Here is a 15,312-nt window from a genome sequence, read left to right on the forward strand (position 1 = left end):
TGGCCCAGGACAAAAGCAACTTTGCCAAAATTCTGGGTACTCTACCCCATTCCTTCTGCCATTTGGAGCCAGACTCGCTCCATTCTTTTCTTTTTCTCTTCTCCCTCCCTTTCCCACTTCCTTAAAAATGATCCAAGACTTACTTTAGCTGCTCCGTTTTGGGGTGCTACAGATCCACCACCCACAAGCAAGGCAAGTCATGACACTGCCTTCATGGAGTTCACTTTCTCATGGGAGTACCAGTGAGCAACGAATAAACAAAGCTTATGAACACATCACAGGGCAAGGGGAGGGGAGTAGAGATGCAAGAGACATATCAGACAAGGCCATCATTAGTACCTAATGTGGCTATCACTTTGGGTAAGGACCTGAGTGACATCAAGGAACGGACCACATAGAGGTTCAGGAATGTGACTTATAAGGAATCTGAAGGACTCCAAGCAGAAATGAACTTGGTCTCTTGAAGATGACAAAGGAGGTTAGGTGACCGAAGGGGAACATGCAGAAAGATGGGGCTGGAATGGTGACCTGGAATGGTGGCTACAAGCCTTGTCTTGGAGGACCTCTGGGGCATTGAAAACAGCTTGGGAAGTCCGTGGAGGGCACTGAGGGTGGGGTATCTTATCTATAACCCATCTGGTAGAGACCCCCTGAAAGCTGCTGGGTAGCAAATGATGCCATTGCTGACTGCACCTGTGTTAGACAAGGGGCATTGCTAAGTTCAGGGTTCAGTAGTACTCCCTTGGCCCAGAAGCATCCCATAGCTGGGAGGTGGGACTCACTGTCAGACGGTTCCCATGGAGACCATAGGTCCTCCCTCTGCCTGGCTTGGCTTTGATATCTTCCTCTTCTCCCTCCAGAGGCAGGCCAAGTATTCTGAGAACAAGCTCAAGTGCACGAAGGCGCGCAATGACTACCTGCTGAATCTGGCAGCCACCAACGCAGCTATCAGCAAATACTACATCCATGATGTGTCCGATCTCATTGATGTGAGCAACCTGGGTTGCTGGGTGGGGCTCCATGCAGGCTGAAACATCTCATGCGCTGGCCATGGTCCTCAGCTGGCGTGTGAGCTGATCAAGCTTTTGTAACCCTGCTAGAGGGGAAGGACTGGAAGTGTCTGTGGCTGGAGTATAAGCTAATTCGTGATCATACCTTCCACAGATAGAAGTGAGTTCTGGTCCATCCCGCTCCCCCCTGCCTCCCCTCCCCCAGCTTGATTAGTCATATATCTAATACCAACTTCCCAAGTTCTCTCCTGTGAACCAGAGCCTCTGCTGGGTGTGAAGACGTAGGAGGAAGCTGGAAACTGTATACAGTTCACACCCTTAGAGGCTGCTGGTATGGAGAAGGAGAGGGGGCCACTCATTCAGAACCCCTGGGTCCAATCAATCAGGTATACACCTTGGGAAAATCACTGGAGAGAGAGTGGTACAGAATCTCTTGGTATGGGGAAATTCTCCTGGGAGGAATGAGTTTGATCACCGAAGAGCAGAACACTGAGTCTATGGGGAGCTGGCTGTGCAGGGCTCCCTGGAGAACACCAGGCTTAAAGAAGGATGTTGTGAGTGGCAGCGATGGGAGACTGTGTCACCTACATCAGAACTGGGACTGTTTCGCTTGTCCCTCCTCTCCCCATGTTAGGTAGGGGAGCCATTCATGTAGGTGCTCAGTAGAGGTTCGGTACTGGTTGCTGGATTCATCTTCTCCAACCCTGTAGATCCTATTCTGGAAGTCAGGGCATGGGGAGAAGTGGGGGGCAGTCTGCTCAGCCTTCCTGTGGCATAAAGACATCCCCCTCTTTCCTTGCTCTTAACTTTCCTTTCAGCTTTTAGCCTTTTCATCTGTTCCCTTGCCAAATGTTTGCCGAGCACCTGACTGTGCACTAGGACTTGAGTCTCAGCAGTGGGCAAGAGCCAGCAGGCCCATGGGACACACCTGCCTAGGGCATGTTAGTAGACAATTACAGCAGCAAGGGAGGCAGGGGGATGTGCATCTCTGCCCAAAACTCAGTCTGGAGAGCATCAAGGAAAACAGAAGGAAATGGCCTATAAACTAAATGGGTGATGGAGAACATTCTAGACAGAGAGCATGCATGGAGAAAGCCCAGAGATGAGAGAATGTGGCGAGCCTGGGGAACTGAAAGAAGCTCTGTTGGTACCCACATTTCAGTTCTCAGCTCCCCCTGAGGGATGTGATATGGTTTGTTCAGGACTCCAAACTGCTGTGGACTGAAAGGTGACCATGGGTCACCACCCCAGCTCTCACCTGTACCTTTTGTCCTTGCCTTTCCCCAAGTGCTGTGATTTGGGCTTTCATGCCAGTCTGGCCCGCACCTTTCGGACCTACCTCTCAGCAGAATATAATCTAGAAACCTCTCGCCACGAGGGCCTGGACGTCATAGAGAATGCGGTGGACAACCTGGACTCCCGCAGTGACAAGCACACCGTCATGGACATGTGCAGCCAGGTCTTCTGCCCTCCGCTCAAGTTTGAGTTCCAGCCCCACATGGGGGATGAGGTAGGCTCCCTGCCAGAACCCTGCTTGGGTTCTATATGAGTCTGGTTTCCATTACTGTAAGAAAGTACCTAAGCCTGAATAACTTAGAAAGATTTAGAACAGTGGTTCTCAACCTGTGTGTGGGTCATGACCCCTTTGCTAAACATCTATCTCCAAAAATAGTTGTATTGTGATTCTTAACAGTAGCAAAATTACAGTTATGAAGTAGCATCAAGATAATTTTTATGATTTGGAGGGATCACCAACATGAAGAACTGTTTTAAGTTGCAGCATTAGGAGGGTTGAGCGGCGCTGGAATAGAAGCTTCTTCAGCTCCCAGGGAGGAGAGCTAGGGAGTCCAAAAGCAGAGTGCCAGCATCTGCTCGGCATCTCATAAGGGTCATCCTGTTGTTTAGGGACATGGTGTGGTTACCACCCGGCACGGCACAGCAAGTGTGCAGCTTCAGTCTGCTTTCCTTCCACTTCTGATGAAGCCTTTGGTGCCCTTATCCTCCCCACGTCTTCTAATCCTAATCACTTCCCGGCAGCCCCGCCTCCAAATGCCGCTTATACATGACTTTGAGAATAAGTTTTCTATGCCTCAAGCAGGGCATGCTAGCATCATAGTTACTAACTACTTCTGTTCTCTCCCATGCTCCTACAGCATTGTGGGATGAGGGAAAAAAAAAAAACCTCAAGTACATATGCCGTTTATTTACCACAGAGGCCTAGGGTCAGCTCTTAGCTCATGAGCTTCTTCAAATGGTCTTCTTGTCTTGCTGGTTAATGTCACCATCTATAGAACTGTAGGGCCTTGGCTTTCCTTAGGCTCTCTCTTTGATGTGTTTAGGAGACTTCAAGGATGCTCCAGTCTGCCTAGAAACAGTCTCCTGTCTTCTTAGACCTTAGATGTCCTCATCTGATGCCCTACAGCACTATGACCATTTTACACATCAGACAACTGACTTTCCTTCCCTGTTTGTGCTGCACAGACCCTTGCTGAGGTCTGGAGAGGAAAACAAACAAACAGAGAGTGCAGATGGCATGACAGTGTCCACTGTCCCCATGTAGAAGATAACTCCCCATACTTTCCTGGATCATTTTCCCTCTAGCAGTTGGGAGCAGGTGGGTGCAGAATCACAGGCGAGTAGAACCAGCCAGTCTTGGAAGGCTAGGGGGAGATCAGCTGAACCGTGTGTATCATCTGCTTCTGGGGAGGGACAGGAGACAGCTTAGAAGAGGGCAACTGCACCCTCTATATGGCTTTGCCCACTTCCTTAATTTGCACAAGAGAGGATTTCTACTAGGTGACACCACTCTTCCTGAGGCATCTTCCTGTTCTGTTCTGCCCTTTGGCTTGCCTGTCACCTGTGACTGAAGATTCTGGGACAAACTGGTTACTGTAAAGTTTGGCTACCTAGTTAGCAGTTAGCAGTGAGTAACTACTCACCAAGTAGCCTTACTATCCTACATGATCTTAGCTGTGTTCCTAGAAGGGGTGAGAACCCACAGTGTGCCAGGTAGCCTAGCCCATAGGTGGTAACACCTTTGGAAGGGAAGACTCTGGAAGAATAGCTCAGCTGCTCTTGGTATCTGTGGGTGACTGCTTCCAGGGCATGTATGGGGGATGTCCAAGTCCAAGGGTATGGAGCACCTTATATAAAACAGCACAGTGGTTACAAAGAACCTGGGCACAGCCTCCTGCAGACTTGAAATCCTCTTTGCATTGCTTAGCATATCTAGCATATCGTTGCATGTTGTGCAACGTTGCTGTCCTATATTGTTTGGGGGGCTATACAAAGAAAACGCATGCCCACATTCAGTCCAGGTGTTTGGTTCTTCCTTCCTACGTATGCTTCTGTCCTTGTGGCCATGAAACTTGTGGATGCAGAAGACCAACAGTGTGAGCGTCCAGGTTGTCTCTCTGATATAGCTTTATGCATTCCTGTGGTGACAGGATCACTTGTCAACTGCTTCATTATACTTGCTACTGGCTGTTCAAGCAGTTGCTTTCATTCCACAACTTCTTGACTTGCAATTAATTGGTTTGGCTTGCCAAGATTACGTTAAAGGTCTTTGTAAGCCCGCAATTACTGTGTGAATATAGAAGGTTGTGACTGGGAAGCCACACCGGCCACAGCAAGAGGGTAGACTCTGGATTAAGAGCACCCTAGTTCCCACCTGGTACTGCCTTGGCTATGTCCAACATGGGTGACCTGGGGCAGGTCTCTCTGCCTTGCTGGTTCTGTGTCCTGGGCTCCGGATGGAATGTTAATGATAGCCTCCACTCTGGCTCCATGCAGCTCCAATGACAATGTTTCTCTCTGCAGGTCTGCCAGGTCAGTGCACAGCAGCCCGTTCAGACAGAGCTGCTTATGCGGTACCATCAGCTGCAGTCCAGGCTGGCCACTCTCAAGATTGAGAACGAAGAGGTGAGTGAGCTGCTGCCCTGGGTCTAGTTCCCTGGAGCTTGTGCTGGTGAGTCACGTGCCTTGGAATACACAGGAAACAATAGTCCATTGGTGAGAGTCTACACAACCACACAGCATACCTGCACTGAAAATCTTTAATGGCCCAAAGATGCTTGCAAGATCTCAGATGAAAAGGAAACAGGAGGAAGTGGGACTCTATGTTTAGAATGATCACAGATTTGCAGGCATAGAGAAAAGTCCGCAGGAAAAATGTTTTGAAATGTGACCCTTGGTTCCATCTCAGCTGTAGAATGACTGCTGGTTACTATTGACTTTATGCTTTTCCGCCTCATTCTCTGAAATAAGCTTCTATTATTATCCTCAGAAATCAGAGTAAGTATTTAAAAGTAATCAATGAAATAGTTAGCTCAGCCTGCCCTAAATATATTTTGAACTTTAAGCCATTTGGGTCAGTCTCACAGCCCAGTGTTCCCCCATATTGCTAGTGTGGCACAGCATCACACTGGGTGGGTCCATCCTAATGTGGACTGAAGAGGCCAGGTAAACAGTGTCCTATTAAGACCTAACTACCTCACCCAGAAGAGGAATGCCAGCTAACCCTAGTGCCCTGGAGAAAGGACCTCAGAATTTGGGCAGTGTCACCCAAGGTTGCATGACAAACTTATCCCCAAGAAGTAGTCATGGTGGAAGGTGAGAAGGTATAGCCACTGTCTTCAAATGTCATGCAGACTATCGTGGACAGCAAAGACAGTTATGTCTGTCCTCTACAAAGGGCAGAGCTAGAACAGAGCTATCACAAATTAAAACAGGTCTAAGGAAGGTCACAAGAAGACAAACTGACTTGTCTTTTAAACCTGGCTTGGGAGATAGAAGGCTTACTTTCCTTCTGTTTATCTTCTGTCTCCCCCCTCCCCAAAGGATTTTAAATGGTTCACATGTATGTCATTAATGGAATTCAAATGGAAATCAGGGCCACAAGGAGGAGAATGAGGCACATAGCCTCTCTGTGGGCTGTGGATGGGCTTGGGTATGCTTATCCTTGAATCAGCTTCCGGCAATCTGTGTTGGAAAAAAAAGAATTGATTTTGATTTAGTCATTTATTTATTCACCAAGTATTTATTTATGTAATATTTATTCACACAATACATGCTAAACATTATTCTAGAGAATAAATCAAAGAAACACAGCCTCATAGTTTTTCCTCTTTCTGATGAGAAAACACCAGAAATTAAACCATGAAGACCAATGAGTAACTAATGGAAAAACACTAGACCAGAAATGGCACATGCTAGGGGCCCTGTACCATTAGGAGGTGATATTTCAGCTGAGGAGCAATAAGAGAGACTTTGAGTGACAATGATCTCATAATAAATGAAATCTGATTTTCTGCCAGTGATTCCTTTGGAATTGACCTACCTCTGGAGTATAGAGCCTGCCACTGATACCCTACTCGTCCGAGTACTTCTATGAGGCTAGGGTCCTCATGCCTTGCTTTTGCAGTCTCTGATTTCATTGGACCCAGAATGGAAACTGGAGTCCTAACTAGACCCTGTAGCAATGAGCTGACTTCCTTAAGGTCCTGTCTCCCAGCAGACCACCGCCCACCATCAGATGCTCCCTTCCTCCCTAAATGAGAGAAGACACCAGAGTATTTCTGCTGATTTCCATGTGACCGCCCCCCCCCCAAGAGGGCGCCTCTTTACGCTATCTAACCAGACCAGAGAAACAAGCCTAGAAACTTGACTCCGTTATCCTCATGACATCCCCAAGGTCCCTCAGACAGAAGCAGTCCAATAACTGACCTTAGATCGGACACTCTGGCTTCTTACCCTGCCAGCTATTTGGTCTTGGACCCATGACCAATTTGCCTCATTTGTCTAAGTCAGTATAAGAAGCCTTCCTTCTAGAGAAATTAAGTAAAAGAACAAAGAGACTATCAGGTAAAGGACTTAGTGGTCATCAGAGACATGTGAGAATAAATGTGTTTGTGTTGTTTTCCCCTAGGTTAGGAAAACCCTAGATGCCACCATGCAGACCTTACAGGATATGCTGACTGTGGAGGACTTCGATGTCTCTGACGCCTTCCAACACAGCCGATCTACAGAGTCCATAAAGTCAGCCGCTTCTGAGACCTACATGAGCAAAATCAACATCGCCAAAAGGAGAGCCAACCAACAGGAAACAGAAATGTTTTATTTCACGGTAAGTGGTGTCTGGGACCCAGAGCTCACTGTTGATCCGCTGCCCGTGGCTTTGGAAGCATCCTGAATGAATGAGAGAGAGCCAGTAAAATAATATGACATAAATCTCCTAACATGCATTTTAACATTAGGTTGCCTGGCTTGGCTTTCTGAAATGCAGAAAGTGGCTCACCAGTGGGTAGTAGTAACTTTAATCTTGAGTGATGGTCACTAAAGCTATTGGAAAGAACCAAAGAGAGTTTGATTCAGTTGGGTTAGAGCAGTGGTTCTCAACCTGTGGGTCATGACCCTTTTGGGGGTGTCAGACAAAACCCTTTCACAGGGGTCTTCTGAGACCATCCTGCAGATCAGCTATTTACATTATGATTCATGACAGTAGCAAAATTACAGTTATGAACTAGCAATGGAAATAATGTTATGGTTGGGGGGGTCACCACAACATGAGGAACTGGATTAAAGGGTCACAGCATTGGGAAGGCTGAGAACCCCTGGGTTAGAGGAGCATGGTGAAGGAGCCAAGTAACAACCTTGAGTTATGTGTATGCTGTTGTCTTAAATTGGTGACTGAGCTTTGAAAATGAGGATCCCATTTCAAGCAAGCTATTCATGAGCTGCTAGTCCCTGCTGTGAAGTCCCAGGTTACAGACCTTCATTTTTGCCAGGGGCCCAGAGGATAGTGGGGAAGGGGAATTGAGGCGTTAGTTTAAATTAGGCTTATTGGACATGGAGATTGGGGCTACACGTGATTTACTTACCTTCCATCTGGTGCACATCCCACAAGAATCTCATGGGGACTCTGCTCAGATGCCCAGAATAAAAAATTCTCATTTACCCAAATACTTTTCCTGCTTGAGTTGTGGTTAGCACCAGATATGAAGCTTTCTTTTTATCTTTGGAAAAATTTACCACCCTAGGATTCCTGGCCATTGGTCTTGATGCTGTTTTCTTTGGTGAAAACACCAGAGTGAAGCTTATGCTGCCTAACAGCCTTTTCCCAGCTGTAGGAAGCTGGGGTTTCCTTCCTCCAGGCTGAATGCCCTGGTTCTTCTAGTCCTACCTTATACGCTTGGGTTCTAAGTAGCCCCAGTACCCTATAGCTCCTGAATACTTTCTCTTCAAATGTCTGCAGTAAAACTCACTGAAGACATACACCAGCACACCAGGAGCTTGTTATTTTATTTTTAAAACAAAATTTAAAAGAGTTGTGTCAGCTGACTCTTCTTTGCATGCAACTGGGTCTCCCTCCTCTTAAAGGCCCCATAGGTAAAGACTTAGGTAGGTCTTTACTGAGATGTCCTCGTAATGGGTTCTCATCACAGGTCCAGATTTTCAGCATCCTAATCTAATCCTTTGACCCCTATGCTTTTTTCAGATCTTGTATGATACACAGATTCAGGGAGCATGGCCTCCATTACCTTAAAGTTTGCTAATAGGAAAATGTCATGGCTGAGCCAGACTACTGCCAAGGCTCATAATCAGGTCACTAGAGGCACACAGCTAGGCTGATGTTGACCGGATTATGCAAATAGAATCTGTCACAAATTAACCCAATTCTAGCATCCAACTCTATAATTGGTAAGCCTTAATCAACACCCTGCTACGATCCAATAGCTGATTGTACTATTATACATACTTCATTTCTTCCATCAGTATTCTTTGACCTCATCAAGGAAGTAAACAAAACTAGTCTTCATGACTCCTGGCACCTACTGCTTCTGTTAGAGGCCTACTGTGTTGAAAAAGAGAAGTTATTGTCTCTAGGGAGCAGGGAGTGCATGTGGGGATAAACAGAAAGTCACTTCAGCAGTAGAACAAAATCTGGAAAGTGGAAGCAGGGGAAGGGGCTCAGCCTGCTCATAGTTAAATTTAGTGTCTTTGACCAAGGATTGGAAGATGTTGTGTTTTCTCTTTGTTTGTGTATATTTATATGCTTTATATACATATTGGTGTGTGTGTGTGTGTGTGTGTGTGTGTGTGTTTCCGGAGGCCAGAACACAACTTGAGGCACAATCAACCTTTTATGTGTGCACCTCACCTGTGGTTTTTATTAATCCTTAGACATGTGATGAAATCAGAGGATGGTATTGTTAGGAGCCTCCACCACCAGCCTGTAAGTCAGAACTTACTGACTGAAGCAAAGGCATACATTGCCCAGAGCCAGGACACTCAGTTAAAAACCAAGTACTTCATCTCCTAGCTTCCTCAGCAGGGCTCTGAAACTTGGAAGCTTGAAGGCCTCTGTGATTCCTCCCCAAGTGAGAAATAAGGGTTAGATTCTGGGTATCACGAAGCAGAGGTTTGCATGTTAACAGTCTTCCCAACTGGTGATGCAGCTGCTGGTCCACTGCTCCACATTTGGAGGGACATCCTAAGTCTACTCTCAACTTACCTCGAGGAGCTAATGGGGCTCTAGAAACTGGCAGGGCCCTACTCCATGTTGGACAACAGGGAGCCCAACCCTGGGCTTCTGTTTCCTTGGAATAAGTACAACCAAGTTTTCTCCATTGGTCCTCCAAGATCATGGAGAGGCTCTTCTCTCTCCTAACCCCTCTCTTTCTGGTTCTTGGGGCAAAGCATTTTCTGTACATCCTTTTTTTATTTAATTCACCCAGAAAGTCATGTCCCCCAGGGTAGTGATAAGCCTTCTGATTCAAGGTTTCTCAGTGGCCTGCATAGCCTTTCCTCATTTGGAAGAAAGGCTCACCTTCAGCTCTGCTCCCATAGCTCTTAGCCTCAGCTGCAGGACCTCTCTTTGGCTCTCTTGCTTATTGCTCTGCTTCCAGAACCATAGTGGAGCTTTTGTGACCTAAGGGGCCTTTCGTCTTGTGCTGCCCACAATCCTCATTGGAGAAGCAGCCTCCACTGTGGCCATACTCTCCTGCCTCTTATGCGCCCAACCCAACCTACATGGCCCAGGAACCCCCAAGAATTAGACATTTGGAATAGCTCAAAGTGGATACAAAGTCCTACCTGTTCCCATACCAGGTCCTGGATAGCCTGACATCTGTTTGGTTTCCCTGCTGGGGGGAGGAAGGGGAGGTTAGAGTTAGAGACCCTGTCATCACTTGGTTGTGTGACCTTTAGCTTCCTTATGCCTTTGTGTTTTACAGAAATTTAAAGAATATGTGAATGGCAGTAACCTTATCACCAAGCTACAAGCCAAGCATGACTTACTCAAGCAGACACTGGGTGAAGGTAAGTCGGATGGGAGAGCCCAAGGGGAGCGACTGTGTAGCCAGAGCCGCTGAGCCACTTCAGGTCAAGACACCTAGTGCTGGGCAGGGAAAACCACGTTGGTCCAGGGACTGGGAGGGGCCCCTGTGTGGCTGCAAGAAGGGGCAAGGCCAAGTAGTGGATGTCTCCTATAAGTAGGAGGTGGGGATCCAAGGACACAGGACTGGTGTTTCTCAGCACACACCAGGGGAACTATGGGAGACCCTCACCAAGGTTCTAGGTCCAGAGATGAAAATACATACATGGTAGGGTTTAGTCTTCAGGAGACCAGCACACTAGGCTTGAAGCCACTCAGGATCTTCCAATGGCACTAGAGTAAAACCCCAGCTACCAAGAGCACACAAGGCCCACTGTCTGCTTCCCTGACCCTGCCCAATATCCTCCCTTCCCTTAGTGTGTTCCTGCCAGGCTAGGCACATTTGTGCCTTCTAAAATTTCCAGCTTGTTCCTGCTGTCTTTGAATCTCCTGTGGAAAGACCACCCAGCTTGGGATATAAAACATTTTATCAGCCTCAGGAATGTCCTTACGTCTCCTTGTAGTCAGTCCTTCTATTCTCTGCTCCAAACAAATCACTGATCTGATTCCTTCACACACACACACACACACACACACACACACACACACACACACACACACACACAATTAACACATACAAACACACACACACACAGCCACATCCTCACATACCACCCCCACCTGCTTCTCTTTGCTTTTCTAGGTTCTTCCTATATAAGCCAGCATTACTTTAACTTTGTAATCCTCCTGCCTCAGGCTTGCAAAGTTCTAGGATTGCAGATGTAGAGGAGTTAGCTACATTGAGCTTTTCCTTTATCTGTTCTGCTCATCCTGACATCTCAGTATTGGGCCAGTGTTGAAAGAGGGGGGCATGTGATTTGGTGGCTATTAGTGTTTTGAATTTAGATTTCCTAGGTTTAGAACTCAGGTACATTTTTAAAAACCCAAGGTCCCGGATTCTTGGCCTGTGGGGTAGAGAAATTTCTCTTCCCTGTTTCCTTCTGAGTGCTAACCCATTACTGCTCTTGTCTGCAGGGCCTTAATTCAGTCATAACATTTTGACTGACATGGCTCCTGATCCATTTGTTCTTCCAGGTTTTATCAACCATGCCTCACTCTGAGATGCAAACTCTGACGTCTGCTTTCTGAGTTTTGAGCTGGTTGGCAAGAATAGCTCTAGAAAACATTGCTTCAGAAATGGAGGAACAGCTAAGAGGCACCTAAGAAGCTCCTCTGGGTGTTTCCTAGCACGCCAGGCATAGAGCAGCCCAGTGTGCTCCCACTGACAGTGGGGACAGATCTTGGTAGACTGGTCAGTTCTAGCCACGATCTTCTTCTTCTAAATGAGTATTTTGTTTAGAATGGGTTTTAATTTACAGGAAAGTTGAAAAATTATAGAGTTCTCATATGGTCATCCTCAACTCCCTTTTATTCACGTCTTATATTAGTAGGGTATGCCACAGTTAGTGACTATACATTATTTTATTCTTTTGAGACAGGGTCTTATGTAGCCTAGGCTGGCCTCAAACTTGATATGTAGCCTTGAATTCAAGGATAGTCCTGAATTCTTGATCCTTCTGCTTCCCTAGTTCTGGGAACTACAAGCATGTTCCACCATGCTTGTCTTTGATACACTTTTACAAACTAAAGTTAATAAAGCATTGAATTACTCAAAACATAGAAACTGAGTAAGTTTATACCAAATCACTGTTCATTTTACATATCTATGATCTAACAAAGGTATTGTGGATTCTTAGGGCACTGAGTGACGCAGCCAGGAGAATCTGAGCCAAACAGGGCCAGCCAGAGCGCAGAACTTTATCAAACCCATTCTTCTGAATTTTTGTCTAGGTTTCTGTTGAGACAGGATCGCACTATGTAGCTCTGGATAGCCAGGAGCTTGCTGCATAGACCAGGCTGGCCTTGAACTCCCAGAGATCCACCTGCCTCAGTCTCCTGAGTGCTGGGATCAGAGGCATGCGCCACCGTGCCAGGCCTCTTCTTTTAAATTTTAGTACTGGAGTCACCTTACCCTTCTCTGAGCAGTGTGAGGCTTCACTCAGTAGATCACTGTCTAAGTGCAGGCTCGGTGTGTGGCTATGCCACATCACTGGCCCTCTGCTGTCAGCAGAGAGCTAGTTCAGGGGATGAGGTGGAAATGTTAAAAGCAAATGAGAAATGTAGTCCCCAGGAAATATGCGAAAGGATTCAAGCTGGGTTTTTTGTTGTTTTTTCTTGGGGGGGGTTGGTTGGGTTTTTTTGTTTTGTTTTGTTTTTATGATGTCGTGTGCCTCTGTTTCTCCAAAGCATCCCTTTGACAGTGTGAACTGGGAGGGCAATTCAGTGAATACTGAATATGCCTGAGTTTATTTTCCATATGCTGATATACCCCAATCCAAAAAGCGGGGAAGAAAGCAAAAGACTACTTCAACATAACACAAAGAACAAACAGAGCAAATACTTGCTTCAATACTCGAAACGTCAACCACTATATCCTGAGTTCTGTTGTTTATAAAGGACATGCAGCTACTGCACCTTAGACCAAGTCTCCTGTAGGCAGCCACTGCCTGGGTCAAACCTCCTGTCATATCCTTGGAGGAGCAGCAATAGGCTTGAATTCTCTGACCTTTGGTCAGGGTGGAATGGATCCACTTCTGTGGGCCATCTGAATACCCAAAACACCAAGTAACCACATCCTAGTCAAGATACCTTGTTTGTAGCCACACCTTAAGTCAGACCTCTCCTCAGTAACTTGAGCAAGATAGGCTTAAACTCTCTGACCTTCAGTCAAGGTGGGGCAGACCCACTTCTGTGGGCCCCCACAGCAGCAGACCCCAGACACATGAGCAAACTAAACAGCAAATTTGCCTGTTTTACCTGAATTCTGCCCTGTCCTTCGTGGGTCTTTGGCTGCATTTCAACCCTCTACAGTTAGCCCTGTTATCTCCTGGTCCTTTGGTCAGGGACTGAGGAACAATGTCAGTTTGTTTCCTATTCTGTTTTTCTCAAACTTCAGGTTACCATCCCTGCCCCCTCTATTTCTTTCTTTGTCTAGCCTCACACTGCCTTACTTTCTATAGGGGAAAATGTGCTAAGGTTCTTTCATAAAAAAAAAAAATCAATCAAACAAACAAAACCAAACAAACCTTAGAGGCTAGAAATTTAGTTGGTATGGTGTTTGCCTAACATGCACAGAGATCTAAATTGGATCCCTGGGTAATCCTTGCCCAGGAAGGTGGAGGCAAGAGGATCCAGAGTTCAAGGTCATCCTCTATTGCATAATGAATTTGAGGCTAACCTGGGCTACGTGAGACCCTGCCCCCCCATCAACTACAATAAAACAAACAAAAAACAATGCCTGCGAACATTGAGTCAGATGCTATCTAGAGCTATCTATGTCTTCAAGGTGAAGGCCATGGACCACACTTGTAAGGGGCCCAAAGCCATCGTTTTGAAACCACGCAATTTTTTTTCTGCTACCACTGAGTCAGGAAAACTTCTCTTAAAGGAGCTGTGGCATGCCACCAGCAAACAGCAAGAAGCTGTGTCAAACTCTGTTTTTTTGTGTGTGTGTCTAGAATTCCTTTTCAAGCTCTCTCAGGTTTTAAGTGGATTTCAGTTGACCACGTTGTTGTAAGGGGCCACTTGTTTGTTCCTGGCTGCTCAACCCCGAAATAATCACACAGAAACTGTATTAATTAAATCACTGCTTGGCTCATTTGCTCTAGATTCTTATTGGCTAACTCTTACATCTTAATTTAATCCATTTCTATTAATCTGTGTATTGCCACATGGTTGTGACTTACCAGGTAAAGTTCAGGCGTCTGTCTCTGGCAGGGCTACATGGCTTCTCCTGGCTCCAGCTTCTTTCTCCCAGCATTCAGTTTAGTTTCCCTGCCTAGCTCTTCCCTACCTTATTAGGCCCAAAACAGCTTCTTTATTAACCAATGGTATTCACAGCATACAGAGGGGAATCCCACATCACACACTGGCCACTGAACACTTGGAACATGGATTGTCATGTGATCATGTTCATTGAGATGAGCAGAATGAACAGAATCTGAAGAGTTAAGCTCACAGGGAAGAGAATATACAGTATCCTGCTTAATACTGATATATATATATATATATATATATATATATATATATATATATATATATATAAAATCAGTATCACTGTGCACGATTACACGGTGACTTGATAAAATTTAATACAAGGACTTGGACCTCTGCATTGTCAGTGAAGTTTTGTGGGAGAAGGAGATACTGTTTATCTCCTTGTTTTGAGCACGCCATTCCTGCCTAGGGAGAATCTTCTAAGGCGAGGTATCTCTGTAGCCTAGAAGAAGGGTTACTGTTAAAAAGCTAAGCACCACCTTTAGAAGTAATTGGCCTTGAGTAAAATTCTACTGCAAATATCTGCTTTCCCTCACCTGTATGTGTGGGTGGAACCAGGTGTGCAGATGTGAAGTCAGGCAGCCTAGGTTGGAATCTAAGCTGCCCTTCAGCAGGAACTGGAGCTGATCACTCTGTCTGCTCTGATCTTTTTGCTTGTGTGCTGTTCCAGGGATGGTATTCCATGCACACTGGTGTTGTGACACTTGTTACCCCATTGCAGGATATACTTGTTTGCACACTAATTATAGTCACTTATCAAGAAGCATCTTGAAGGTAGAGGAGTTCTTCCTTCACTTACCCATTCAGTAAATATTTATCGAGTTCATACTTAATGCCAAACAATATTCAAGCCTTGGTATTTAGTAAGGTGTGTGTGTGTGTGTGTGTGTGTGTGTGTGTGTGTGTGTGCAGGTACGTTTGCCTTTGCACTCATATTTGGAAGCCAGAGAGTAGCTAGTGTGTTTTATTTTACTTGTTCTTCTCTTCTATTTTGATATAGACTCTCTATTGAACCTAGAGCTGGCTGTTTGT

At 45.9% G+C, this 15,312-nt stretch overlaps 1 protein-coding gene across 4 annotated transcripts in view; it reads left to right on the forward strand.

Moving 5' to 3' along the window:
- The window catches only part of Srgap3 (SLIT-ROBO Rho GTPase activating protein 3), a 229,499-nt gene that overhangs the window by 170,304 nt on the left and 43,883 nt on the right, over positions 1 to 15,312 (forward strand). For all 4 annotated transcript variants that reach the window (XM_087904445.1, XM_048438547.3, XM_048438548.3 and 1 more), the window contains exons 6-10: positions 861 to 989; positions 2,299 to 2,520; positions 4,830 to 4,931; positions 6,937 to 7,134; positions 10,244 to 10,328. In XM_087904445.1, coding sequence (XP_087760571.1) covers positions 861 to 989; positions 2,299 to 2,520; positions 4,830 to 4,931; positions 6,937 to 7,134; positions 10,244 to 10,328 — 736 coding nt within the window. The remainder of the gene's footprint in view (positions 1 to 860; positions 990 to 2,298; positions 2,521 to 4,829; positions 4,932 to 6,936; positions 7,135 to 10,243; positions 10,329 to 15,312) is intronic.

Source organism: Myodes glareolus, chromosome 3 (assembly GCF_982192425.1).
Source record: "Myodes glareolus chromosome 3, mMyoGla1.1, whole genome shotgun sequence".
In the NCBI taxonomy this organism is placed as follows: Eukaryota; Metazoa; Chordata; class Mammalia; order Rodentia; family Cricetidae; genus Myodes; species Myodes glareolus.